Genomic DNA, 25,581 nt, shown 5'->3' on the forward strand with positions numbered 1-25,581 from the left:
CAGCTGTATTTGCAAATGGAATGTTAATTTTGTGGTTGTTTAGTAATCATTGTAAGTCTTTTGTTTTTTAAAGTCCACTAAAAAACTCCTTACCAGGTAGAGATACCTTATATATAATAAAATACACCTAAAACTGGAGAGTAACATCTATGTTGTACCACAGAAAAGTGGTCTTGTTTTTTCCCTAGGGTCAATGGTATCAAGACGTTTCACCTCCTAGACGTTTCTCCCCTATACTTTTCACCTCCTGGTTGTTTCACCCCTAGACGTTTCACCCCCTGATTATTTATAGTGATTAAATAGGTGTTAAATGATCTTTTGTTATACTTGACTGATCTTTGGTTAATGGTAGGTGTTGAGCAGTCTCAGATCAAAGAAGCATAACAGCAGAACTTTAGCACATACTTAATCAACATATTCAGCAACTTTATTTGGAAATAAAAAATGATGTTGATTAAGTTTTTAAGAATAATTCTGCAGTCTTATAAAAAAAATTGCAGTTAATAGGTCTATTGAATTAAATATGTTAATTTTTGTACATACATTTTTTATTTCTGAATAAATCAAAATAATTTAGGTATTTTTTTAGAAAAACTCTAAAAAAAATATATAAAAAAGGTAAAATTATGATAATCCTTCTTGTAAAATTGTTTATTCAATAAAATTGCTTGAAAGTTTATTTTAGGCAAAATGTGTAGATAACTTTGAGTCAAACTGAAAAAAGAATCAGTAAAAAATTGTTATTTATTTCAATAAAAAGACTACATAATTTAGAAACTTAGAAAACTTATCATACCTCTTGAATTACAGAATAATCTTTATTAAGTTTATAATAATAATTCTGTAGTATTTAAAAAAAAAATTGTTGCAGATTATAGTTAAATTTGTAAATTATTCAATAAATTAATTTGCTTGAATGTTTATTTTAGGCAAAATGTGTAGATAACTTTGAGTCAAATGGAAAAAAAATCAGTGAAAAAATAATTAGTATTATCAGAACAAAATGACTACATACTAATTTCTAAAAAAAAACACAAAAAAACATCATTACACAACAAGACTTATTTCAATGAATGTAAAGACTGCATAATAATTATCGAGAGGTAAATGCGAAAAAGTTCTAAGTGTTTCTTTATTTAATTGCACTTAGAACTCTCGCATTTACTCCTTGATATTTATTTCAGAATATAGAATTTATAAGAAAAAGCCAAAAATACCTAATTTTAATGGATGTTAAAGATAAACTGGCAAGGTTTTGCTGGTTGGGTTGGGGAGAGGCTACTCAGGGAGGTGTGAAAACTGAAACTTCAGCTTAAATCAATCATACTTTTCATATTCAAATGGGGGGTGAAACAACTAGGGTTTTGGGAGGTGAAACAACTAGGGGTGAAACATCCAGGGGGTGAAACGACTGGTATTCTGGTCAATTATAAAAATGTTTCAATATAAGTTATTTATAGTAACAACAAAGGGAAGTTAATCTTTAAAAAAAAATAAAATGCAAGTCCACACAAAAATCTTTATCAGGTAGAGATTGGTCAAAATACACCTCAAAATTGGATTTAGCATGCTTGTTGTACTACAGAAAAGTGGTCTCGATTTTTCCCTACGACTAGTAATGAAAAAGATACAATAAAAGCTATTTATAGTAACAACAAAGGGAAGTAATTCTAAAGAAGGGAACTGCGCATGACACTTCATCTCATGATGGTGTATAATTGTGTCAAGTTACATCAAAATCCCTCCATGCATGAAGAAGAAATGCTTCAGACAAAGTCATTCTAGTATCTGACCTTTGGCCTCTAAGTGTGACCTTGACCTTAGGCCTAGTGACCTGGATCTTGCACATGACACTCCGTCTAGTGGTGGTGAACATTTGTGCCAAGATATATCAAAATCCCTCTATGCATGAAGAAGAAATGCTCCGGACAAGGTTTTTATTCTTGTATCCTTTGACCTCTAAGTGTGACCTTGACCTTAGACCTAGGGACCTGGTTCTTGTGCATGACACTCCGCCTCGTGGTGGTAAACATTTGTGCCAAGATATATCAAAATCCCTCCATGCATGAAGAAGATATGCTCCGGACAAATTGTTTTAAGAAAATATGATAAAGGGGAATAACTAAAAAAATAGGCAAGGTAGAGTTATTGTTCTTGCACACTGCACTTCCTCCCAATGTGTTCTATCAGTGTATGAAGTTTGAAGAAAATCCCTCCAGTACTTTTGGGGTTATGCTCCGGACAAAATGTTTTAAGAAAATCTGATAAAGGGGAATAACTCAAAAAATAGGCAAGGTAGAGTTATTGTTCTTGCACACTGCACTTCCTCCCAATGTGTTCTATCAGTGTATGAAGTTTGAAGAAAATCCCTCCAGTACTTTTGGAGTTATGCTCTGGACAAAGATCACTGCGGACACACGCACGGACGGAGAGCATTTCTAATATCCCCTTCGCCTTTGGCGGGGGGGATAAAAAAAATTTAAGAAAATATGATAAAAATAGGCAAGGTAGAGTTATTGTTCTTGCACACTGCACTTCCTCCCAATGTGTTCTATCAGTGTATGAAGTTTGAAGAAAATCCCTCCAGTACTTTTGGAGTTATGCTCCAGACAAAGATCGTTGCGGACACACGCACGGAGAGCATTTCTAAAATCCCCTTCGCCTTTGGCGGGGGGATAAAAAAATTTAAGAAAATATGATAAAGGGGAATAACTCAAAAAATAGGCAAGGTAGAGTTATTGTTCTTGCACACTGCACTTCCTCCCAATGTGTTCTATTTGAAGAAAATCCCTCCAGTACTTTTGGAGTTATGCTACGGACAAAGATCGTTGCGGACGCACGGACGGACGGACGAACGCACGGACGGAGAGCATTTCTAATATACCCTTCGCCTTTGGCGGGGGGATAAATAATGACATATTTCAAAGTATGTACATAGATGAACTTAAATCAGATAAAGTCTGGTGTAGAAAGTGAGCCAGTATGCCTCCTTCTTTCTTGGGAGTAGAGGCTTTAGATTAAAGCCTAACGCCCAAAAGAACATAAGGATTTTTGGTGCATAGCTTCTTCCAAAAATCTTATGTTTAACCCCCGCATAACTGGCCTTAACAAACACCAGACTGAAAAGTATGACTAGATAAGAATAATGACATATTTCAAAGTATGTACATAGATGAACTTAAATCAAATAAAGTCTGGAGTAGAAAGTGAGCCAGTATGCCTCCTTCTTTCTTGGGAGTAAAGGCTTTAGATTAAAGCCTAACGCCACTCCACTAAGAAAGAAGGAAGAGACCAGCTCACCTATAACCAGTTGGCATTACTCAACAAGGAGAAGCTGTGGGGACGGATGGTCGATAAGCACGCTGTTACTCAGCTGTGTTGATCTAAACACGGACTAGAAACAAAGAACTGTGTTTCAGCGGCTGACGCATGCTTCGGCGTGGTTTTGAACAAAGAGCTTATGTTTCAGTGGCTGGATTTGGTCAGGTGATGCATTTATTATAATGAGCGTCGAAATTTTGTGTATTCGTCACGTGATGCATTTCTAAAGACGAGGCTCCGGAAGTTGATGTTTTCCAACGTTAAACGAAAGTAGAATTGTGTATTCCTTAAAGCATTTATCGTCACATGATACATTAATGAAAACGAGGCTCCGAAGGTTACACTAACTTAAAGGTAAACAGAAGTACATGTATGTATTCGTTACGTGCTATCTTTAAAATGAGATTATGAAACAAAAGTAGATTCGTCACGTCTATACATACATTTCTTATAAACCATGTTTATTACATAAACTTTCATTTATACTCAATGTCTATATCAGTAAATAATACAAAGTTGTTACTTGGTTTAAATATTCTTTTATTTTGGCATAACTGGCCTCAACAAACACCAGACTGAAAAGTATGACTAGATAAGAATAATGACATATTTCAAAGTATGTACATAGATGAACTTAAATCAGATAAAGTCTGGTGTAGAAAGTGAGCCAGTATGCCTCCTTCTTTCTTGGGAGTAGAGGCTTTAGATTAAAGCCTAATGCCCAAAAGAACATAAGAACATAAGGATTTTTGGTGCATAGCTTCTTCCAAAAATCTTATGTTTAGCCCCAAGAAAGAAGGTGGGAATCCCTGTTGAGCAATACTTAAGTCAAAGATATGTATTCTATGAACAAAAACTAAAGTACTACATCAATGATAGAAAATGATAAAACCAACACAACCTACATGGTAGGTCTTACATCAAGACTTGTTTGAAAAACAAACAAAACTGTCACACCATTACAACCTGCTTGAGGTTTGGGTTGTGACGCGTAACATGACTGAAAATTGTCACACAGTTGCGACCTAAGTGTAGGCCTTGGTTATAACGAGGTTGCGACTGTCATACCATTGCGACCTACGTGATAGGCCTGGGTAATGTCTTGGTTGCGGACTGCATACCGTTGCGGCCTACTTGGAAGGCCTGGGTTATGATGTGGTTGCGGACTGTCACAACGTTGTGGCCTATGGTTATAGGTCTGGGCAGTGAAATGACTGAAAACTTTCACACCGTTGCGACCTATGGTTATAGGTCTGGGTAATGTCATGACTGACAACTGTCACACCGTTGCGACCTACGATGTAGGCCTGGGTTATAACATGGTTGCTGACTGTCACACCGTTGTGACCTAAGGTTAGGTCTGGGTAGTGACATGACTGAAAACTGTCACACCGTTGCGACCTACATTGTAGGCCTGGGTTATGACGTGGTTGCGGACTATCACACCGTTGCGACCTATGGTTATAGGTCTGGGTAGTGACATGACTGAAAACTGTCACACCAATGCAGCCTATGTTGTAGGCCTGGGTTATGACGTGGTTGCGAACCGTCACACCGTTGTGACCTATGGTTATAGGTCTGGGTAGTGACGTGACTGAAAAACTGTCACACCGTTGCGACCTATTGTTATAGGTCTGGGTAGTGACATGACTGAAAACTGTCACACCATTGCGACCTACATTGTAGGCCTGGGTTATGACGTGGTTGCAGACTATCACACCGTTGCGACCTATGGTTATAAGTCTGGGTAGTGACATGACTGAAAACTGTCACACTGTTGCAGCCTACGTTGTAGGCCTGGGTTATGATGTGGTTGCGAACCGTCACACCGTTGCGACCTATGGTTATAGGTCTGGGTAGTGACATGACTGAAAAACTGTCACACCATTGCGACCTATGGTTATAGGTCTGGGTAGTGACATGACTGAAAACTGTCACACACACCGTTGCAGCCTATGGTTTAGGTCTGGTAGTGACATGACTGAAAACTGTCACACGTTGCGACCATGGTTATAGGTCTGGGTAGTGACATGACTGAAACTGTCACACCGTGCGCCTACGTTGTAGACCTGGGTTATGACTGGTTGCTGTGTCACACCGTGCACTATGGTTTTAGGTCTGGGTAGTGACATGACTGAAAAACTGTCACATCGTTGCGACCCATGGTTATAGGTCTGGGTAGTGACATGACTGAAAACTGTCACACCGTTGCGGCCTACGTTGTAGACCTGGGTTATGACATGGTTGCTGGCTGTCACACCGATGCAACCTATGGTTATAGGTCTGGGTAATGACATGACTGAAAACTGTCACACCATTGCGACATATGTTTATAGGTCTGGGTAGTGACATGACTGAAAAACTGTCACACGGTTGCAACCTATGGTTATAGATCTGGGTGGTGACATGACTGAAAACTGTCACACCGTTGCGGCCTACGTTGTAGACCTGGGTTATGACGTGGTTGCTGGTTGCACTTGTCACACCGTTGCGACCTATGGTTATAGGTCTGGGTAGTGACATATCTGAAAAACTGTCACACCGTTGCGACCCATGGTTATAGCTCTGGGTAGTGACATGACTGAAAACTGTCACACCGTTGCCGCCTACGTTGTAGACCTGGGTTATGACGTGGTTGCTGGCTGTCACGCTGTTGCGACCTATGGTTATAGGTCTAGATAGCGACATGACTGGACTGTCAAACCGTGGACTCTCAACACATATATATGCATGCAAACAAGATTATAAGAAAGTGTATCTGTGTGGCATTAATATTTGCATAAGGTTTAAGCTAAGTAAGTAAACATAATAATCCCGTATTGTATTTGTTTGTGCCCGTTGTAATGCCCGATAGTACGAGCTTGCTACTTAAAATATCGTTACTTAAAATGTAACCTGCTTGGATTGTTTCAAGAGTAAAAACAAAGTGATCATCTGAGAATCTTCTTATTTGTTAGGTTAATGTACCTCGCATATTGTCATTCAATTTGTTGGAACTTTGATATCATCTATAGGCAAGTTTACTCCTAACTGATTTCTCTTTACTCAATTAAACAGTGTATACACAAGTACTTCTATCTGAGAGTTCTGACCTAAATAAATGCCACACAGTTTGACTGTACCCTTAAAATAGCAAGCAATGCAGGACATTAGTAATTCACTAGGAAGATGTTACTTTCTCGGTCCTAGTGTGCTTCGTTAGAAAGCATGAAGGTAGTTTCGTTTTTGTCTCTTATAAAACTCAGGGTATTATAAGAAACTACAGTTTTACTACTGCTTATAATTCCACCATACTTGAGCAATGCTTTGACATGGCTCTGGGTGGATGCTTGCATCTGGTGCTTCTGCTTGAAATTTGTCCATCTGAAATCGGGAAAGAGAGTCCGCGATTACATTTATTTTTCCCGGTATGTGTTTTGATTTGAAAGTAAAATTGTTGACGGCAGCAAGCCACGTTAATTTCCTCATCAGTTTCATAATGTCTAAGCATTTTGATCGCCCTTTATTAAATATATTTACCGTAGCTACATTGTCGCAATAAAACATAACTTTTTTACATTGCCAAAGTTTACTCCATACCACTGCCGCAGTTACGATAGGATACAATTCGCGGAATGCCATAGAAGCCGTTTCTGGAATTTGTTCAGGCCATTTGTTACAGAACCATTTCTTTTTATAGTAACCCGAAAAACCTTTAGTTGAACTAGCGTCGGTAAAAAGCACCATATCTTCTGAGGAAGTGTAAATGTCATCGTAAAACACAGAAATACCGTTCCAATCTTTAAGAAATTTCAACCACATTGATAGGTCTTCTTTACAGTCTTTACTAAGATGTACATAATGATGAAGTTCCTTTGCGGTAGTTGAACCGTTAATAAGATATGACACGAAACTCCTTCCTGGCAGTATCACTCTTGATGCAAATTGAAAATGACCTAAAAGTTCCAACACCTCGTTTAGTGACTGCTTTTTTCTGCAAAAAGCTCGTGATAAACTCAATAATTCTCTGAACTTTATCATCAGGAAGTCTTGCTTGTAATTTCTCAGAGTCCAAAATAACTCCTAAATACTCGAGCTGTGTAGTTGGACCTACTGTCTTTGAAGGAGAAATCGGTATTTTAAGTTTATTAAATATGAGAGTAATCAGTGGCATTGTTCAATCTCCATCAGAGGTTGGCGCCTGGACGGTCAGAAAATCATCTAGCAAGTCAAAAATCGACTCTATTCCGAAATTATTTTTAGCAATTCAACATATCGCTCTCGACAGATTGTCAAATATTTTTGGGGATGAACGGCTTCCGAACACTAAACGGGTGTAAACATAATATTGACCTTTCCACTAAACCATGAAATACGGCATCTGCCCTGGCTTAATTGGTAAGAGCTTAAATGCACTGCATATATCCATTTTACATAATATCGCACATCTGCCGTAGCCTTTTATTGATTTAACTGCGTCATCAATCTTGACGTAGCTTAAGTGCACATTTCTTTGTCGATCAGACGGTTTATACTAGGGCATTGCGAGTTATGTGGTGCTGACAAATCTACAATTAGTCGTTTTTTACCTGAATATTTACGTTCCGCAATTCCAAGTGGAGAAATTCTGTACTTTTCAAATGGCGGTGATTGATAAGGACCTTTTATAAATTCATTATTCAGTTCGGTTTCTAAGAGAAGGTCAACTTCCGCGGGTTGTTTTAAAGCAGAAAGGAGATTATTGCAAATCTTAGTATCTTCAGGTAAAGAGTTTAGCATAGTGTCGAAACCATGTTCCAATCCGTGGCATAAATATTGTACAAAATTCCTGTCTTCGTGGTTTCTTAATTCATGTCTTAAAACCGTGATATCTATAGGGGTCGTAGCCTTGAATAGTCATTCTTTTTGTCCGTTACTTTTCTTTTGGTGGCTGATTTCGAACTTCTTGCATGAAGATTTTTCACGGCCTGATTGTTTGCATGTGGAGCAAACGTGAATCCTTTGGCAGTTTTTTAAAAATCATCCTTTATCGTTGTTATAATTGTTGCAGATTTCTGAACCGTTGAAGAATGAAATCTTTCTTCCTTGCCTGTCCGTATCTCGGTTCTTGAAGGTAGCGTAGGGGTGGTGTCTTTGTGGAGGTGCGACAATATTGGAAGCTTGGAGGCTAAGCTGATTATGGGTTAGATTATTCGGGCAGAATTCTAATGCGTGTAGAGTAGAGCAGCAAAAGTTGCATTGTTTTGCAGGTAATCCTCCGAGGATGAGCTGGAAATTCTCCACGTTCCTTATAGCCCAGTTAATTCGAATGCGATTTTTAACGGCCTCGGAAGATTTGCTTGAGAAGGCTAAGTGATAATCATAAAATTTTTCACCGTAGAAAGCATGGATCCTTCCGATGTCTATCTCGTATTCCTAGAGTTCTATATTTAATCTTTTGCATAATCTCGGGTCGTTTTTGCTGTCTTTAATATTGCCGTCGTAACCTGGGATAAGGAGAGAGGCCAGGTTTACGTCACGTCCTGAATTTGGCGTCTTAGTGAGTCCGAAACTATATCAATATTAGTAAGTTTACTGGCAGGAATACCCCCAGGAGTTCTAGCTGCGATGTGACGTAGATTATCAATTTCGTTTTCGATTTGCACGTTTTGTGAGATATCCATATTTTGAGTCGGAAAAATGTCTTCCAATGTTGGCATTCCATCTCCGGTGCTATTCACTAAGGTATTGGAAGGCAGTCTTGAAGAACAGGCCGGTCCGAAAGATTTAACAGTATCCGTAAATGCAGACATCGTATTTGCCAGAGTGAACATACACAAAGAAAATTCTGGGGGGAAATTAGCATTTTGTGCCTGAGACGAAGTGATATTTTCATTTGGAGGCGACCTGCTTCTAGACAATGACACGCGCTCGTCCGGGTGATTAACACTTTCATTTTCTTTGTATAAGGCCTTAAGAGCTGTCTTATTCAATGACGACGGCACACGAATTCCACGCTTGCACAAAGCCTCTCTAAATTTCTTTACTCCCCAATTATCTACACAGTTCATGTCATATTGTTCACGATTTCTTCTACTTTTCGCCCTTGATTGGCTGCTTTCCATAATCTTTGATTAAAAGAATTACAATCTCCAACTTAATAGTAAAATCACACAAGTAATATCCAGTCACAAAATTTACTCGATTAAATTTCAGAATGTTTTAGAGTAAACAAATCCTTCAAATCGGGAATAGGTATATATTTAGTTAAATTTATAATGAGCACGCTGTTACTCGGCTGTGTTGATCTAAACATGGACTAGAAACAAAGAACTGTGTTTCAGCGGCTGACGCATGCTTCGGCGCGGTTTTGAACAAAGAGCTTATGTTTCAGTGGCTGGATTTGATCACGTGATGCATTTATTATAATGAGCGTCGAAATTTTGTGTATTCGTCACGTGATGCATTTCTAAAGACAAGGCTCCGAAAGTTGATGTTTTCCAACGTTAAACGAAAGTAGAATTGCGTATTCGTTAAAGCATTTATCGTCACATGATACATTAATGAAAACAAGGCTCCGAAGGTTATACTAACTTAAAGGTAAACGGAAGTACATGTATGTATTCGTTACGCGCTATCTTTAAAATGAGATTATGAAACGAAAGTAGATTCGTCACGTCTATACATACATTTCTTATAAACCACGTTTATTACATAAACTTCCACTACTAATTAATTGATAAGCCCCATAGCCAGTTTTTCCAACAAAGTATAGCCATAATCAAAGTACACACATAATCTAATGTGTACTCATTTTAAATGTCCTTGTTGAAACATGTTATTTCAGCACAAGCTCAGTGTTCAATTAAGAAAACAAAGTAAACCTAGAAATGTAACCGCTAGACATGGGTGCTCATGTCCATACAAAAGGAGCTTTTCCCAATGTACCTTAACTACTGATGGAAAATTATGACTCTGTAAAACAGTATGTTCTTACTACTTGGTACATCTACATAATGGAATACAAGTGAACCCACCTTAAAGTAAATATGAAGTCTACCCCTAGATATTGTAAGTGTATGTAATAATTAACTTCAAATGTACCGCCCCTTTTTGAAGGGACAAAACACTGAGCAAATTTTGAAGGGGCAACAAAGCACTGATGAAGACTTACCTCATCACTCTCGGCATCCTGCTGGAGAAGATTTTTCAGGAAAGCCTGTCGCTCATATCCTGTAGACTTCTGGTCAAACATACCGGCCTGGATAACCTTCTCGTCTACGTTTAGTTTGAATCTGGCCGCTGCCAAGATACGTTCCTCCACACTCTTCACTGTACAGAACCTCAACACTCGCACCTCATTCGTCTGTCCAATACGATGTGCTCTATCCTGAGCTTGTAAATCCTACAGCAATAAACTTATATGGTTATGTTTACCTGTATTACTGTAGTTGACAAGAAATTAAATAGAACTATCAAGTTTCCCTACAAAGGAACGTTTATCCACTCAAAATATGTTCTTATCTGCACACTAGGGGCCTAGGGCCTGGACCTCGTTTGATGTTATACAAAACATTTACTACAAGTCGCACAGTTTTGGGGAACATTTGTACCAAGTATTATCAAACTTCCATCATAAATGGCAGAGTTATGGACCGGACCCAAAACCATTTCTGTTAAACTTTGGCCTCTAAGTGTCAACTTGACCTTTGAGCTCAGGTCTTGTGCACGATATTTTGTTTTATTAAAGGAATTATTTCTTCCAAGTAAATTCAAAATCTCTTCATGGATGGCAGAGTTGATGACCAAACAAAGTGTGACAGAAAGACATGACAGAAGGACGGACAGATGAAGCAAGCATATTTCTAGGTCCCATGTTTTTTCTTTGAAAACTGGTTTCGCAATAATCAATTTTTTATGCATAAAGTAGTATGGAGCAGTAAGGAGACAGATAAACATCTTATCCACTGGTATACTTTAAATTCATACTTGCGTTAAGATAACTTTGTTTGGTGAGGCAACCAAGACAGAAAAAATAAAATTTTAGAGATTCAAATCTAACACATATTAAGCACTCAGTGAATGCAAATTAAGAGTAAATTATCATTTGTTTAACTTTCAAACAAATCCATTGCTTGATCAAATTGATAAACTACCTATAAATTCCAGTCAGAAATACAGCTCCATTTTCCAATAACCCGTAAGTCGATATAAAGCATAATTCGTTCAAACTGAAACTAAGCTTTTAGAGAAAAACAACTTCACAGGTAGTCCAATAAAATTTGATGTAAAATGTGAAAAAATCTTTTGGCCAAAAACTCATGCACTTTTAACCTGTCAATACCTATGTGGCATACCTGATGAGGATTCCAGTCCGAGTCAAATATGACAACAGTATCTGCAGTTTGTAAATTCAGACCTAAACCTCCAGCTCTAGTACTCAAGATGAATATAAAATAAGGCGAGTCCTCCTTATTGAACAATGCTAACAACTCTCCTCTGTCCTCTGCCTTTGTTGTACCATCGAGTCGGAGGTAGCGGAACCCTCGCATGAGGAGATAGTCCTCAAGAATACTGAGCAGAGAAGTCATCTGAGAGAAGAGAAGAACTTTGTGTTTCTGACATTTCAGTTTTGGCAGGATCCTGTCCAGCAGCTCAAACTTTCCTGACACACGATACAAATCTGGTCTGTAAAAATACAGTATTCTCAATTCAACATTACTGCTCAGTCAGTGGTTTACTTGGCCCAAAGAGCCAATTTAAAAATCTAGAAGTGACTCTGTTTCAAAACATACTAAGCTAATCCACTGTATCTTGCAAAATTTTAATTACTCAATAAACTGCTTAACACCAATTTCCAGAAAGGAAACACATCAAGTTATTTATATAACATAACATTCTGTGTATATTTATCATATATGAATATAAATTGTGATAATATGTATGTGCCACAAGAAGGGCAGCTACACATGTGAAACTCATGCTTGGATTAGTTTTATTTCTAATATACATGCGTACATAGATTTGGCTGTCTATAATAAGTATTAATGAGAGTTCTGACACTGATAAAGGAATTAATAAACAAACTGACCAGGATTTCCAATTACAAAAGGTTAAGTTGATTTTCATGATGGAAAAAGTTTACATAACAGACACTGACATTAATGAAAAGTTTAGGAGTGGTGGGTTTATATGAGCAGTCCTAGACTGCAGCCAGTTCAGCACACATTTGGTGCCTCTCCTGTACCTATATAACTGGATGGTGTTTCATTTTGTTATGTTATAGCACTTCAACGAAAGATTTCAGATATGCCTAGTACTTTTGACAAGAATAGAAGTTTATAACAATTTAAACACAAAGAAAAGTCAGTTAATTGTAAAGAAAATGTCTGATGGTGATTTAGTATCAACTTCAACTTTTAATAACATTACATTTTTTCAAATGCACACTGTGAATTTTGTATATTTTGATATGATTTACAGCAAAAACTCCACCAGCACTGGTTGTGATAGTCATGCTTCATGTAGCACAACAGAAACCACTTCATTTGATGAAGTTTAACTAATAATCATAAATGAACATCATAATATCAGCATACAAGTCAGTGACTGACATGAATGAAATAGTTTCCAAAAAGTTACTTACCCGGTTACAACTCCCGTGGAACCTTGCAATTCTGCACAAGCTTCTTCTATATGATGAAACATGAATGGATGGTTACAGATCTTCCTCAACTGCATGATGGTGTTCATTAAAATCTTTGCTCCACCACGTCCCTATATATATAGGAAAAGGCAAAAGTGAGGTGCTGATTATTCATGGCAGCATCAAATCATGAATGAATGGTCCATGACGTGATTGTGGACAAGATTAACAACATTGATGAATTTTGACTTTTTAATAATGCCCCAAAATATGCAAGATCTATTAAGATTGTCCCTCAACTATAAATGTCAACTGCTAATTCCTGGGAAGTGTTCAAAATTACCAAAATTTCTGTAATAATGTCATGGCCCAAAATTAAAAAGTTTAACTGTTCATCTTATTTTGGCCGGCACTGGTAATTTGATTTTCATTATGATTAATAATCAATCAAGCATTTTTTGTATTGATTAACCAGCACAGAATGTTGACTGATTGCCAATACTAATGCATGAAATACTGATTTCAATAGCAATGAATCAATCAAATGGACATGGTTGTCCCCTACAACTAACTGTGTGTCTATAAAAAGATTTCTTTTTACAAATTATCAAATGGCAAAAACTGTGACAACAAATAGTCCTTATGTATAGGTAAGCCTCACAGTTGATAACATATGAACTAAAAATTGTGTCCATAGGACATGGATGCCTCTACATACTGTGCCATTCTCTGTATAGCAAAAAAACTATCAATGGGCCGTGACTGCGATGAAAAAAGTAACTATTTCTATCGATCAATGAACAACTACCACACATGAAATTTTTGGGACATGTGCCATAGTGGAAATTTATCTGAACACGCCCCAGCTTTGTCAGGACAAAAAACACTACTGGTATATAGCTATAACATGTTAAAACTAATGAGATTACCAATTCTAAACTTGCTGTTTGTGAAAAGTTAAATTTGGAATGTACTGTTAAATATATATACCTTCTTTTCTTTTTCTGAGCCATCTGTGAGCAGGACCCCCTTGTTCTGCATATGTCTATAGATGAGACGTTGTAAAGCTGACATATCACACTTAAGTACATACTCAACCTGTACGGTACAAGATAAAATAAATATTTATGTATATACTGCCAACCTTTTAAACAAGAGGACCATGATGGTCCTGAATCGCTCACCTATCCCCACATGACCCAGTGTTGAACTGAGTTCGACGTCGTTATTTCTATTATTTGACATAGTGACCTAGCTTTTGAGCACATGTGACCTAGATATCATCAAGATAAAAAATTCTGACCAATTTTCATGAAGATCCATTGAAAAATATGACCTCTAGAGAGGTCACGAGGTTTTTCTATTATTTGACCTAATGACCTAGTTTTTGAAGGCACGTGACCCACTTCTGAATCTGACCTAGATATCATCAAGGTGAACATTCTCACCAATTTTCATGAAGATCTCATGAAAAATATGGCCTCTAGAGAGGTCACAAGGTTTTTCTATTTTTCGACCTACTGACCTAGTTTTTGACCGCAAGTAACCCAGTTTCAAATTTAACCTAGATATCATCAAGGTGAACATTCTCACCAATTTTCATGAAGATCCATTGAGAAATATGGCCTCTAGAGAGGTCACAAGGTTTTTCTATTTTTAGACCTACTGACCTAGTTTCTGACCGCACGTGACCCAGTTTCGAACCTGGCCTAGATATCATCAAGGTGAACATTCTGACCAATTTTCATGAAGATCCATTGAGAAATATGGCCTCTAAAGAGATCACAAGGTTTTTCTATTTTTAGACCTACTGACCTAGTTTTTGACCCCACATGACCCAGTTTCGAACTTGACCTAGATATCATCAAGGTGAACATTCTGACCAATTTTCATGAAGATCCATTGAGAAATATGGCCTCTAGAGAGGTCACAAGGTTTTTCTATTTTTAGACCTACTGACCTAGTTTTTGACCGCACGTGACCCAGTTTCGAACTTGACCTAGATATCATCAAGGTGAACATTCTGACTAATTTTCATGAAGATCCATTGAGAAATATGGCTTCTAGAGAGGTCACAAGGTTTTTCTATTTTTAGACCTACTGACCTAGTTTTTGACCCCACGTGACCCAGTTTCGAACTTGACCTAGATATCATCAAGGTGAACATTCTCACCAATTTTCATGAAGATCTCATGAAAAATATGGCCTCTAGAGAGGTCACAAGGTTTTTCTATTTTTAGACCTACTGGCCTAGTTTTTGACCGCACGTGACCCAGTTTCGAACTTGACCTAGATATCATCAAGATGAACATTCTGACCAACTTTCATAAAGATCCCATGAAAAATGTGACCTCTAGAGTGGTCACAAGCAAAAGTTTACGCACGAACGCACGCACGGACGGACGGACGGACGACGGACGCCACACGATCACAAAAGCTCACCTTGTCACTTTGTGACAGGTGAGCTAAAAATAATCGCAATGATAAGACAATCATTTATACAACTCATACAGACATCTTATATTGTACCATAAACTACATAAGATTTGTCTACATCATTGAACATTATTTCTTTTTCATCTAATATGTCTTCTCAACAAAAAAGGTTGCTTATCACTAACAAATGAAACCAAAAACTGTCTCATGTGGTATGGAAGACATATTCAAAGGTTTGGTCCAAAGTTTCACTGCCACTTAAACTTTATTTTACCCCTATCTGCACTCAGAATATGTAATAGGACAAAAGTGTAACTAGTTACCTTTTCAGGCAGTTGAGATTCTACTTCCTTCTTCAGTCTACGTAACAAGAAAGGTCTCAACACTTTATGAAGACGACGGATAATCAAGAGAGACTCTTCTGCATTCAATTCAACCTAAAAAGCATAGGAAAGAGTAAGTGTCTACTCATAGTACAAGTAAATCACCTTCAACCATTAAATATCCTAGCCATATATTTGAAATATGCATGTCTAGTATTATCTGTATTTATACAACTTGCTTATTCTGACCTGAATTAAAGTTGCACGAATCTTAAAGACAGAGAAATAAAATATGCATTAGGTACATAAATAAACCTTTATCCGTAATGTATCTATTCATGTATTGTGTTTCAGCTTGGATCCCTACTTTGTCTATGTCACTACCCTGCTTCTATGAGGTATAACACCTCAACAGTCATACTTAAATGGACACCATTGTAAGCTGTCTTGTGTATCTGGCCCTGTACTCTATGAAATCATTAGTTTTCAAGGGAAACTAAATTTCACTGACTTTGTTGTTGTATCAACCAACATAACTGAACCCCAATGATTAAGCAAATTTTTCCATTCTCTTTATCTGGAATACATGACCCCAACAAATGATCAGGTTTGTCAAAACCACGAAAAATGTTCACAGTAAATGCCTGATAATCTAAGCAAGAGCACCTTTTTTACCACAACATATAACACAAAAGAGTACCTTTTCTCCAGTCATAGCAAATGGAGCATTGAACCAACTGTCAAAGGAGCTACAGGACTTGAAAATACTTGGCAGCAAGAAATTCAACAGGGCCCACAACTCTGGTAGCTTGTTCTGAAAATGCAAAATAACTTTTAGTGTAAAGTTTATAACTGTTATTGTAAACAGATAAAAAGAAAACACAAACTGTAATGCTATATATCTCAAAATTCAAATCCTGCTATACATTGTCAAATATTTGTATCTATCCAAAATACATAAATAATACTCCATGTACATATATATCAAATGCAGGCAGCAGAAAAGGACCATCAAGCTGGTACAAAAAATACATTTCTTTATTTTAAAAAGAGAAACAATAAAATATAAAGCAGTAGTTACCTGTAGAGGTGTTCCTGTAAGAAGAAGACGGAACGGAGCTTCATAGTAAGTATTGAGGATCTGTGTAAGTTTACAATGGTGATTCTTCATACGATGACCTTCATCTATTATCATGTACTTCCAACGTATCTACAATAAATATAGTCCAAAGTTACAGCTATATTTTCCTGGAAGGCATCAACTCATTTCCAACTGCGTGTTAGTTTAAGTACTTCTGTCATACAGTGTACATATCAAATAATAATCAGTTGGATTCTGTTTGGTTACCACTATGCTTAAACATGATCGGATATCAATAACCAAAATAACTTTTCTTTGAATTACATTAGGCCAGAGTTCTTTGATTTTTCGTTACTCAGACCCGCCGACCCTATTTTCCGTCATTTTCGAAAAAAATAAAAATTGAAATTTCAAAAATTTCAAAATTATTTTCGGGCGACGATCGATGTTCTGCTGCATTCTGACGATGACGGCGACGTCGATTTTCGTCAGCGCATTATCCGTCAGTGTCATATAGGCGCAATTTCCGCTCAAATGGAAGCGTCTCCCGTACATAAACAAAAACTTGCTTGTTGAGTGAAATTTAAGATTGTCTTTGAACAATGTATGCGCGATGGAAAAGTGGAATATCTGGTTTGTGATCTAGTATATAGACAATAAAACAACGAAAAACAAGTTCTGTAAAGGTTACGGTCAGTAACGGTGTCTCAAAATGTTAGAAAAACATAGATTTACCCGACGTAAATAACAACGGCAACATTGAATGTGAATTTGACATGCCTTTGGCAGTTATATATTTACATGAGGATGACGTATAGGAGCAACAAAGTGCTGCCAAAGGAGTCATCCGTTTCAGATTTTTGGGGGAGGGGGTGGGGGGGGGGGGGGGGGGGGGGTTAACCAGGAGGGAAAGGGGCCTGTGATTTGGAGCAAAAACAGCACGGTGTTTGGGCAAAGGGGAATAAAAAACCTTAATATGTAGTCAGTTTTTGGGGAAAACTGCATAATTTAAAAGATATTTTCTGAGGGAAGGACCCTATTATGAAGGGGATAAAACCATGTGATATGCTTATGAAGACATATATACATATATATTACAAGTTGCCTGATTGGAGGTATTTATCTATATATTCCATTGCATACAAATCCTTTTCAGGGACCTATCTAGCTACTTATGCATTCAGTCATTTTCTGGTCATCGAATATAAAAAGAGTGGCCCGACTTTGAATCACTTGCCCCTGACCACTGTGGGATCGAGCCTCACTCAGGTCATCATGTGAAAAAGATATCCAGCTGGCTGACGGAAGGTAGGCCATTCTACCCAGATGCCAATTCTTGCCTGAGATGATGCCCAGAGGAGTACCTGGGGTCTTCCAGCACCATTTAAGTCTGGAAAGTCACCATATGACCTATAAAATTGTGTCAGTGTGACTTATAACACAACAAATAAATATTAAAGTGTACTAAATAAAGATCTTGGTCAGAAAAGTTTATGAATTAACAAGAGCTGTCCGTAAGACAGCCAAGCTCGACTATTCGAAATATTGTCACAGAAGCAGGAAATTATTACCCAAAATGTTAAATATCAAAAGAGATTTAAGTTTGAAAGGGGACATAATTTGACCAAAATGCATATCAGAGTTATGGGACTTGATGCTATCAACTAGTTTTATAACCCCGAAGAAACATGTTAAGTTTCAATTCCATATCTGCATTAGTTTTGGAGATAATAACTTACATGTAAAACTTTAACCAGAATTTTCTAAGTCCAAAAGGGGGCATAATTTGCCCAAAATACATGTCAGAGTTATGGGACTTGATTCTGTCAACTAGTTTTATAACCCCGAAGACCCATGTGAAGTTTCAATTCAATATCTGCATTAGTTTTGGAGATAGTAACTTGCATGTAAAACTTTAACCAGAATTTTCTAAGTCCAAAATGGGGCATAATTTGCTCAAAATACATGTTAGAGTTATGGAACTTGACCCAGTGAGGTTGGTAATTGACCTAGAAAAAGAATAAATAAGTTTCAAAGCTATATGCCTTTAAATGATAGCTGTATGTACTTGCATGCAAAAACTTAACCAAGGTGTGACGCCGACGCCGACGCCGACACCAGGGTGAGTAGAATAGCTAGACTATTCTTCGAATAGTCGAGCTAAAAATAAAAGTATGCATATGCTAAAAATGAAACCAGCCGATCAGACCATTGAAAATTGCTATTCAATCATCAATTTAATACTCGCCGGAGATGTTATGACCAAGGGCAAATAGTACCCATGCCCAAAGAGTGATTTTGTTAAAGTTTTTGAAATCATCAATTTTATGTTCAAGATAATAAAAAAGTTAAACACAGAATGGTAATTTTCTTTGTATTACATGTTAAATGCGTATTAAGGTAGTGTTAAAATCCTTTCAGGCAACACATTTGAAGTGATCACTTATCGTCTGTTGTTTTAGTAATTTTACTGCCTTTTTATTTTTATTTTTTTCCCTCCTCCTGTCAACATTTTTCTGCCCAAAAACCGAGTAACAAAAAATAAAAAAACTCTGGCCTTATGTTATGCCTATTTAAAGAACAAACATCAATTTAAGCCAGCAGTTCTCAATTTTCAACAGTAGAATAGTTTTAAACAAGAGGACCATGATGGTCCTGAATCGCTCACCTCTTCCCACATGACCCAGTTTTGAGTATGACGTCGTTTTTTCTATTATTTGACATAGTGACCTAGTTTTTCAGCTCATGTGACCCAGTTTTGAACTTGACCTAGATATTATCAAGATAAACATTCTGACCAATTTTCATGAAGATCCATTGAAAAATATGGTCCCTAGAGAGGTCACAAGGTTTTTTTTATTATCTGACCTACTGACCTAGTTTTCGAAGGTACGTGACCCTGTTTTGACCTTTACCTAGATATCATCAAGGTGAACATTCTCACTAATTTTCATGAAGATCTCATGAAAAATATGGCCTCTAGAGAGGTCACAAGGTTTTTCTATTTTTATACCTACTGGCCTAGTTTTTGACCGCATGTGACCCAGTTTCGAAACTGACCTAGATATCATCAAGGTGAACATTCAGATCAATTTTCATGAAGATCCATTGAAAAATATGGCCTCTAGAGAGGTCAAAAGATTTTAATAATTTTAGACCTACTGACCTAGTTTTTGACCGCAGTTGACCCAGTTTCAAACTTGACCTAGATATCATCAAGATGAACATTCAAACCAACTTTCATACAGATCTCATGAAAAGTGTGGTTTTTTTATTATTTGACCTACTGACCTAGTTTTTTATGGCACGTGACCCAGTTCAAACTTGACCTAGATATCATCAAGATGAACATTCTGACCAATTTTTATGGAGATCCATTCACAACTATGGCCTCTAGAGAGGTCACAAGGTTTTTCTATTTTTAGACCTACTGACCTAGTTTTTGACCGCACATGACCCTGTTTCGAAACTGACCTAGATACCATCAAGATGAACATTCAGACCAATTTTCATACAGATCTCATGAAAAATATGCCCTTTAGAGAGGTCACAAGGTTTTTCCACTATTTGACCTACTGACCTAGTTTTTGATGGCAAGTGACCCACTTTAGAACTTGACCTAGATATCATCAAGACGAACATTCAGACCAACTTTTATACAGATCCCATGAAAAATATGGCCTCTAGAGAGGTCACAAGGTTCTTCAGTTATTTGACCTACTGTCCTAGTTTTTGATGGCACGTGACCCACTTTCGAACTTGACCTAGATATCATCAAGGTGAACATTCTGACCAATTTTCATGAAGATCTCATGAAATATATGGCCTCTAGAGAGGTCACAAAGTTTTTCTATTTTTAGACCTACTGACCTAGTTTTTGACCGCAAGTGACCCAGTTTCGAACTTGACCTAGATATCATCAAGATGAACATTCAGACCAACTTTCATACAGATCCCATGAAAAATATGGCCTTTAGAGAGGTCACAAGGTTTTTCTATTGTTTGACCTACTGACCTAGTTTTTGACGGCACGTGACCCAGTTTCGAACTTGACCTAGATATCATCAAGTTGAATGTTCTGACCAATTTTCATGAAGATCTTGTGAAATATATGGCCTCTAGAGAGGTCACAAGGTTTTTCTATTTTTAAACCTACTGACCTAGTTTTTGACCGCACGTGACCCAGTTTCGAACTTGACCTAGATATCATCAAGGTGAATGTTCTGACCAATTTTCACGAAGATTTTGTGAAATATATGGCCTCTATAGAGGTCACAAGGTTTTTCTATTTTTAGACCTACTGACCTAGTTTTTGAAGGCACGTGACCCAGTTTAGAACTTGACCTAGATATCATCAAGGTGAACATTCTGACCAATTTTCATGAAGATCTTGTGAAATATATGGCCTCTAGAGAGGTCACAAAGTTTTTCTATTTTTAGACCTACTGACCTAGTTTTTGATGGCACGTGACCCAGTTTCGAACTTGACCTAGATATCATCAAGATGAACATTCTGACCAACTTTCATAAAGATCCCATGAAAAATGTGACCTCTAGAGTGGTCACAAGCAAAAGTTTACGGACGCACGCACGGACGGACGACGGACACCGCGCGATAACAAAAGCTCACCTTGTCACTTTGTGACAGGTGAGCTAAAAATGATTATTGTGCTTATGATGAAAGTATGAAATATCCTCTCTAGAGGTTTTACTGAACTACTAAACTGATTGAATTATTTAGTGTAAAAGACTTCATCAATATACAAGAATGTCAAATAAATCTGTTTTTGACTTCATAAAAAACTTTTTATATTCTCGACTAAAGAGGATGGCCTTTAGGCTGAAATATATAAATCGAGTAAATGAAGACATATACTTCTATCTTCCCTTAAAAGGAATTTTACAGATTATTTATACTGCAACAATGTGATAGCAATCAGAACAGAAGCTTTAATATGAAATTCAATACTGTCACTCTCTAAAATAAGCTGTAATGCTGCCTATATACCTTTGACAAAACAGCTTTGTCCTTGATTACATATTCATATGTTGTAAGTAGCACATTAAATTTTCCTCCCTTCAGTTGTGCTCCAAGTTGTTTCCTGGCAATAGGAGAGCCTTTATACTGGACCTTCAGTACAGATGGTGCCCACTTCTCAAACTCCAGCATCCAGTTAGACAGTGTTCTGTAAGTATATCATAACTCAGGTGTTACAAATATTGATTCAATATATCACTGGTAACACCAGATCTTTTTATCATCAACAACAAAATATTACAACAAAGATACCATTAACCATAACTGGCTGCTAAATGTTTTGATCAGTTTTAAGAAAACCTATAGTGACAAAAACAGCATAGATAACATTTCTAAATCCATTATGGATCATTAATCAAAGATTTAGTAAGTTCATTCCAGTATGGGTAAAACTCAGGGAAAATCTGAATGCCTCAGCTAGCTGATGGTTTACTATAGAATACCTGGTATCAACTATTTTACTGAATTTATATCTTCTACAAAGAGAAAGAGTACTGATAAGCTACTCAACACTGCTTAGTTACTATAATGCCTTTATATTCACAGTGTTTTTATTTTCTCTTATATCAGTGAACATGAACAATGCAATTTGTGAATTTGAAAGACATATATTTAATCAACAGTATGTCCAATAATATTTATGTCCAACTAGATATAAGCCAAATATTCCTAACTACATGTGCCACAGTAAAGGACTACATTATTATGGACTAGTTGCATGGCTTTTAAAGAAACGTTCTGTCTAACTGACATATATGCAAAGTATGCTTAAGATAAGATTAAGATGAAAGATAAAGGACATACGAGAGTGGTACAATGATGAGAAATGGTCCATTAACTCTCTTATTATCCATTAGGTATGTTATCAAACCAATTGTCTGGATAGTTTTTCCCAGACCCATTTCATCAGCTAGAATGCCATTCAGATTGTTGTTGTACAGCGACACCATCCATTCCAAACCTTTGATCTGCAAAACATACAAAAAATTCTTCATTTTTCAATAGCTTCCAGGAAAAGCAAGTTTTCAACTAGATGCATTTTGCAGGAACATAAAGCATTTCAGATTTTCATATGCCATTGCCCACAATTTTACTCTGAATTTCTTAAAAATCAAATAAAATATGACTACATGTTCCATTAAGTAACACTTTAAAATGTTAAACAATTTATGAAACAAGAGGGCCATGAAGGCCCTGTATCGCTCACCTGACCTACTGAACTAAAGATCATCAAGATCAACATTCTGATCAAGTTTCATTAAGATATGGTCATAAATGTAGCCTCTAAAGTGTTAACTAGCTTTTCCTTCGATTTGACCCGGTGACCTAGTTTTTGACCCTACATGACCCAGATTCAAATCTGACATAAAGATCATCAAGATTAACATTCTGATAAAGTTTCATGAAGATACAGTCATAAATGTGGCCTCTAGAGTGCTAACAAGCTTTTCCTTTGATTTGACCTAGTGACCTAGTTTTTGACCCCCACCTGACCCAGATATAAACCTAAAGATTAACATTCTGACCAAGTTTCATTAAGATATGGTCATAAATGTGGCCTCTACAGTATTAACAAGCTTTTCCTTTGATTTGACCTGGTGACCTGTTTTTGACCCCAGATGACCCAATATCAAACTCATCCAAGATTTTATTGAGGGTAACATTCTGACCAAGTTTCATTAAGATTGGGCCTAAATTGTGACCTCTAGAGTGTTAACAAGCTTTTCCTTTGATTTAACCTGGTGACCTAGTTCTTGATCCCACCAGACCCAGATTTGAACTTGTCCTATGGATCATCAAGATTAACATTCTGACCAAGTTTCATTTAGATACGGTCATAAATGTGGCCTCTAGAGTGTTAACTAGCTTTTCCTTTGATTTGACCTAGTGACCTAGTTTTTGACCCTACATGACCCAGATTCAAACTGGACCTTGAGATCATCAAGATTAACATTCTGACCAAGTTTCATGAAGATATAGTCATAAATGTGACCTCTACAGCGTTAACAAGCTTTTCCTTTGATTTGACCTGGTGACCTAGTTTTTGACCCCAGATGACCCAATATCGAACTCGTCCAAGATTTTATTGAGGGTAACATTCTGACCAAGTTTCATTAAGATTGGGCCTAAATTGTGACCTCTAGAGTGTTAACAAGCTTTTCCTTTGATTTAACCTGGTGACCTAGTTTTAGACCCCACCTGATCCAGATTTGAATTTGACCTATGGATCATCAAGATTAACATTCTGACCAAGTTTCATTAAGATATGGTCATAAATGTGGCCTCTAGCGTGTTAACTAGCTTTTCCTTTGATTTGACCTAGTGACCTAGTTTTTGACCCTACATGACCCAGATTTACATTGGACCTTGACACCATCAAGATTAACATTCTGACCAAATTTCATGAAGATATAGTCATAAATGTGACCTCTACAGTGTTAACAAGCTTTTCCTTTTATTTGACCTGGTGACCTAGTTTTTGACCCCAGACGATCCAATATTGAACTTGGCCAAGATTTTATTGAGGGTAACATTCTGACCAAGTTTCATTAAGATTGGGCCAAAATTGTGACCTCTAGAGTGTTAACAAGCTTTTCCTTTGATCTGACCTGGTGACCTAGTTTTTGACCCCAGATGACCCAATATCAAACTCTCCAAGATTTTATTGAGGGTAACATTCTGACCAAGTTTTATAAAGATTGGGCCAAAATTGTGACCTCTAGAGTGTTAACAAGCTTTTCCTTTGATTTGACCTGGTGACCTAGTTTTTGACCCCAGATGACCCAATATCGAACTCGTCCAAGATTTTATTGAGGGTAACATTCTGACCAAGTTTCATTAAGATTGGGCCAGAATTGTGACCTCTAGAGTGTTAACAAGCTTTTCCTTTGATTTGACCTGGTGACCTAGTTTTTGACCCCAGATGACCCAATATCGAACTCGTCCAAGATTTTATTGAGGGTAACATTCTGACCAAGTTTCATTAAGATTGGGCCAAAATTGTGACCTCTAGAGTGTTAACAAGCTTTTCCTTTGATTTGACCTGGTGACCTAGTTTTTGACCCCAGATGACCCAATATCGAACTCGTCCAAGAATTTATTGAGGGTAACATTCTGACCAAGTTTCATTAAGATTAGGTCAAAATTGTGACCTCTAGAGTGTTAACAGTCAAATTGTTGACGACGAACGGACGGATGGACAACGGACGATGGACACCAGGCGATCACAAAAGCTCACCTTGAGCACTTCATGCTCAGGTGAGCTTAAAACTTGCTGTCCATGTATCCTATGCTGAGAGCATTTAATTACATTAACTTTGAGACTTCCTTAGTTAAAATGTCAGTAATATTTCTTGAATAAAAAATACCTGGTATTCTTTCATTTGGCCATTGATCATAATTGCGGCTTGTTCAGTAACAATTTCTCTGATCTCGTGAGCCTGTCCATAGTAATTCTGCTTGCTCATGTATTCATCATCATGCACTCTGAAAAAAACAAACACTTTGTAAATCATTATCATCATTAATGGTTACTGCCTAGTCTGTGTTCAGACCCTTTGTTTTGTAGGAGATAACTCCTGAGGCTATTCAAATTTTGTATAATTATGTCCCTTTTCTTTTCAGAACACTAGATAATCAGCGCCAAGAAAGACTGGTCAGAATATATCATAGAAATTATTAACAAGCGGGCCATAATGGTCCTATTTCGCTCACCTGTGATCATTGCACTTCAGGACAAGAAGGTCAAAAAATCATAATCAAGATTAATCAAAAGAAA

The 25,581-nt window shown here is 37.2% G+C and overlaps 1 protein-coding gene across 4 annotated transcripts in view; it reads right to left on the reverse strand.

Annotated features, from left to right (window-relative positions):
- Positions 1-25,581, reverse strand: part of LOC123525242 (probable global transcription activator SNF2L2) — a 79,316-nt gene that overhangs the window by 9,963 nt on the left and 43,772 nt on the right. For 3 of the 4 annotated variants that reach the window (XM_045304122.2, XM_045304121.2, XM_045304123.2), the window contains exons 12-22: positions 25,172-25,289; positions 22,608-22,771; positions 21,774-21,951; positions 16,766-16,894; positions 16,385-16,498; positions 15,685-15,798; positions 13,916-14,023; positions 12,926-13,056; positions 11,637-11,967; positions 10,454-10,684; positions 6,616-6,684 (exon numbers count right to left, since the gene is read on the reverse strand). In XM_045304122.2, the coding sequence (XP_045160057.2) occupies positions 6,616-6,684; positions 10,454-10,684; positions 11,637-11,967; positions 12,926-13,056; positions 13,916-14,023; positions 15,685-15,798; positions 16,385-16,498; positions 16,766-16,894; positions 21,774-21,951; positions 22,608-22,771; positions 25,172-25,289 (1,687 nt within the window). The remainder of the gene's footprint in view (positions 1-6,615; positions 6,685-10,453; positions 10,685-11,636; positions 11,968-12,925; positions 13,057-13,915; positions 14,024-15,684; positions 15,799-16,384; positions 16,499-16,765; positions 16,895-21,773; positions 21,952-22,607; positions 22,772-25,171; positions 25,290-25,581) is intronic. The other variant, XM_053538019.1, reaches the window with a different exon arrangement.

This window comes from Mercenaria mercenaria, chromosome 3 (assembly GCF_021730395.1).
Source record: "Mercenaria mercenaria strain notata chromosome 3, MADL_Memer_1, whole genome shotgun sequence".
Lineage (NCBI taxonomy): Eukaryota > Metazoa > Mollusca > Bivalvia > Venerida > Veneridae > Mercenaria > Mercenaria mercenaria.